The 4,821-nt window shown below is 32.3% G+C and overlaps 1 protein-coding gene across 1 annotated transcript; it reads left to right on the forward strand.

The window, feature by feature from the left end:
* The first annotated feature begins 911 nt into the window (after nucleotides 1-911).
* On the forward strand, nucleotides 912-4,116 carry LOC114317203 (Chaperone DnaJ-domain superfamily protein). The gene is made up of 4 exons (XM_028263910.2): nucleotides 912-1,945; nucleotides 2,033-2,084; nucleotides 2,979-3,046; nucleotides 3,433-4,116. The coding sequence occupies exons 1-4, from the start codon at nucleotides 1,793-1,795 to the stop codon at nucleotides 3,964-3,966; spliced, it is 807 nt and encodes a 268-aa protein (XP_028119711.2). The 5' UTR covers nucleotides 912-1,792; the 3' UTR covers nucleotides 3,967-4,116.
* The last annotated feature ends 705 nt before the right edge of the window (nucleotides 4,117-4,821 follow it).

The following is a 4,821-nucleotide window of genomic DNA, read 5'->3' on the forward strand; positions in this document are numbered from 1 at the left end:
ATGACCTGTTTTTTATTTTTTGTTTTTCACTTTAGAACTCAACAATGCATTGTTTGTTTTGATATTAGCCTCTTCTCCTGGGATAAAGTATCTTGAAAAAAAAAAGTACTTATGTGTAAATTTTAATAAATAGATTTATTGTCTAATAGGTTCTATAGAAAAATTTTACCATAAAAAAAGTCACTAATTGTCAAATTTTAGCGACATATATAAAAAATTGTCACAAAAAATTTATTTTTAGCAACAATTTTACCAAGACTTATTTTCAATAAGACTTGATGAGAATTAAGTCTAACTATTAAGACCTAGTGATAGTTTACCCAAAAAAAAATTGAAAAATATGTTTCAATTTGACTTACTTGCCTAACGAATTAATTTTAAAAGAATTTTTCAAGAGTCCAGCACGTTATGAGTTCTAATAATTATTTTATTTTACAGTCTTAATAAATACCAAAATTGATGTCATAGTTCTATTACAAAAATGAACTCATACATTTTAACAATTGTCATAGAAGTTCAAAACACATTTTAACCTACTTCACAAAATAGGTCAATTTCTCTACTATTATTATTTTTTATATTTTTTTTTGTGACATTTTTTTTCTCTAAAAATCCTCCTTAACAACTCCCATTTTACGCTGTGTTTAATTGAGAGATTTAGAAAGAAAAAATAAAATATATATAAAATTAGGTGAAATATAAGTATATTTTATTCACATTTTACCTACCTTTTTTATTTTTATTTTTAAATTCCTCATCAAATTGCCCAATCAAATACAACATTATAGCACCCCAACCAAGTCGATAAACCACATAACACAAAATGGGTAGTTTGTGGGGCGTGTTCACGTGCAACATCTCATCGGATCAAAAATCGTAATAAAAATTGTACACATATTACATCAGGGGAGTCACCAACCCTACCCAACTCAACCCAACCCAACCCAACAAAATATATATGAGTTTGATTCACCAATTGCGTCTTGTCAATAGCAAAATTGAGAGTATGCCATCTTATATTATATATAATAGGTTTCACCAACTAGATTACACAGGTTGAGCTAAACCTTTAATTGCAGCCATTTGGAGGCATCTTAGGATCGGGCTAACATCCTACGAGATTCTTCAATATACTTTTTATTCATATATTAACATTAACCATGCCCATTAAGTGGTGGTTAACATTTCCCAATTTAAAAATCTATTTGGATTTATTACATTAGAAAAGAAGGATTTTAAAAGTTATCAGGCTGAGAAGTTATTTGATGTATTAAGAATATTACGTGTTCATATTTCCGTTTAGTATTGAGTGACATACAATTATTTTGCAATTTCATATTACATCTTAGTAGGAGAAAAAAAAAATTTACACAAATATAAAAGAGTGCAAGTCATACTTTCACCATCACAACCTTTCATACAAAATCACTTGTATCCCATATATGTTTTTGTAATTTTTTTTTTTTTATCTATTCGCTATTTTGAAAATCTCCCATAATTTTTTGGCATCATAGCCGGCAAAAGATGTCACCAACTGATCCACATTCAAAAAACTTTCTCTCCCGCAAAGTGTGCCCTTTGTTTTCTTAACCGCTCCACCACATTAAGTTCTTCTTAAGAGCACAAAAATGCGTAACCGCTCCACCACGTTAAGCTCTTCTTAAAAGCACAAACATGCGTGTCTATCAAGTCAACATCCACACACAAACACAAACACAAAAGACATATATATGGGATTGTATGTAAGTTTGTGTGTATAATATAAATATCTCTCTCTTTCATCTATTTGTCAATGGGAAGAATCAGAGAAGAAGAACCAGATCTCAAGTCCCAGTTGGTGACAGAGATTTGCAACCTATCCAAACGCGCCATCACGTGTGCTCATGGCAGTGGTCGCAGCAACCCCACCGGATCACCTTTCATCGACTGGTTCCTTGTTCTTCGAGTACGTTTTTTTCTTCAAACATGTCTTCCTTTCCAATTGTAAATTCTGAGTTACTGATTTTGTTTTTAAACTCTTGGGTTTTGGTAGGTTGAAGAAAATGAAGGGTTGGATGTGATCAGGAAGCAATACCGTAAACTAGGTATGTTTTTGTTCATCTATACTATTATACATATCATATATGTCAGCACATGATTTAGTATCTTTATCTATCTATCTATCTATATCTATATGTATACTATTATAAATTGAACACTCTTGTGGTGTCATGAAGCCTTTGTTTAGAGGAGGAGACTTGAATCTTAAACTTATGTCAAATGAATAAGACTCTTACCACTTGAGTAGAACACAATATATAATAAATATTTTATTTTATTTTTATTTATTTAACTTCACACGCGATGCGTGTGACAATCGCTAGTATTATATATGTGAGCACATAATTTGATGTCTAATAGTGTAGTAGCTTCTCCTTCGGTCGCGAATCAAATTTTCCTATCTTAAAATAAAAAAAATATTATTCAAAGGCGTAAGTAAGATTTGAATCCAAAACTTTAAGTTTCATTAAAAACATTCTTACCATTTAGACAAGATACATATTATGATATTAATTTCTTTATTATTTATTTTTATACTTATTTGAATTGTATACGTATTGCGTGTGATACTCACTAGTATAAAATAAGTTTGCAATCACGGGTTCCACTCTTACAAGTGAATGTGTCGCTCATTAGAAGTGAAATGTGTGGCGTTTCCAAGTCTTTTAGATAATCCAATTTCAAAAGTATTTGGGATGAGCAGTAAACTAGGGCATTCTTAGCAATCTTTTTTTTCTGATGCACCGGGAGGTACCTTGACAACCCAATTGTAAGGGGTGAATAAATTCGAACGTTTTGAGCAATGTTTGGTTGTTTTGGATTCGGACTTAACTTATACATGTAGTTAAAATGAATCCAAAGTGACCGAGGCTTTTTTTTCAAAAAAAGGGAAGACTGTTTTAGTTCATCAATGCTGAAGAAGACTGTTTTGTTGTCAGCTTTACAACTTCATCCTGATAAGAACAAGCATCCCAAAGCCGAAATTGCCTTCAAGCTTGTCTCAGAGGTAGGTTTATGCACTATATACATACATATGCATTATATTCAATCAATAATCCATAAATATGGCAAAGAAGAAAAGCTAGTATGCAATCATGAAAATGATATATGATGGTACATGATTTGACACACCAAATTTTTGATTTGGTGGTTGGGAACAGTTAAAGATAAAGACTCCAGGCCTGTTTTTTTCAAATAAATTATGTCAAACACATTTTCACAAAATAACCCATTTAAAACTTTTTTTGCATCTTGAAAAATAACCCATCTTATTTGAAGATGATTGGTATTTTCGAACTTTTCATTGTTTTAGTTTTCAAAATCATGAAAAATGAATAAAACAAAAACAACACGAAATAGGCCCGTGTTTGAGAAACACACTGTTTATGGCAGGCATATGCATGTCTTTCTGATAATGCAAGAAGAGCAGAGTTTAACTTGGAGAGACAGAACAGCAACTGCAATGAGTGCAACAGAACAGGATATGCAACCTGCAATGGTCCTGCCACTCGAGATGCAAAAATCAAGGGATCATTTCCTATACAGAACTCGAGGTCTCGAAAAATCAAGCAACGAATAAACCATCTCAGAGCCAGATTTTCAGAAGAGGCCAGTGTGATTGAGAATTGTTTGAGGGCTATCAGGACGTCAACAAAAGGAGAACTACCAGTCTTCGATCCATCAACAAAAGAACACAAGATCTTCAACCCATCAACAAAAGACCACCCAGTCTTCAATCCAACTGATTACCTGTTCCAAGGCTACCCTCACCACCAGAGGACAGGAGTTCACAAGAAACCTGAGAAATTTCACTACTCGTGGGCAGAAAATGTACCGAATTATGAGCCGCGGAGGTGTGAGTCCCCAATCTATGATTTCAGATCACAAAATGGTGCAATTAAATTCAAATATTCTTGTCTCAGATAATCTACAGCAATCAAGAATCGTCTTGTCTTAGACACCGTTTCACTAATTAGGATTTAAAGTCTAAGCACATCAGATAAAAGTATGAATCAGTTTTTCATTTAATTGTAATATATTCAAGTTTCATAATATTAGATTGCCATTTATTCATAATGTGGCGCTTAGTTACACTTCTGGTCATGACTCCTAGTTATGAACAATTCTTTCACAGCCATCATAGATAGAGTAAAGAAAAATGAGAGTAAACCTTTGGTTTTTTTGTTCTTATCGCTTAGTTCATGCCTATCTCTATCTATCAAAATAGACCTTATTTGAAATGGAGAAAGATCAGTCCACTATTTAGAATGGATTCGGCAAATTCACATACATAAAAAAATAAAAATAGAAAGTGGTGAAGCTTGAGTCTACTTTCAAATTAGAGTTTCGACTACATGACATTTCGATTAAAAATGATACAAAGGTGAAAACATTGCATACTACCTATATACTTGGTTTCATCCCCTTTTGTGCTTCATGGTGAATTACTACTAAATAAAACAAAAATTATTGAACAAAACACAATTCATAGAAGATGATTAAAATCCAAATTGAGATTGAAATTATTGGTAATAGACGAGACTACTACCTCATATATGATAACTATGCCAAAATTTGATCCATGTAATTTGCCTGCACTCTCGACACATGTATCTATGAGACTCTGCAAGACATGCCCAATTTAACCTCTCAAAGCAATCTAGTCTACAAGTACAAAGTGGAAACTAACACTCCATACTCATGTATATTCTCAGTATTGACACATAAAATAATAAATAAAATGTGATCATTAGAACATTATTATTTGCTACAACTGCATTT

The sequence above is a fragment of the Camellia sinensis genome, chromosome 6, assembly GCF_055761805.1.
Source record: "Camellia sinensis isolate YWXY chromosome 6, ASM5576180v1, whole genome shotgun sequence".
Classification (NCBI taxonomy): domain Eukaryota; kingdom Viridiplantae; phylum Streptophyta; class Magnoliopsida; order Ericales; family Theaceae; genus Camellia; species Camellia sinensis.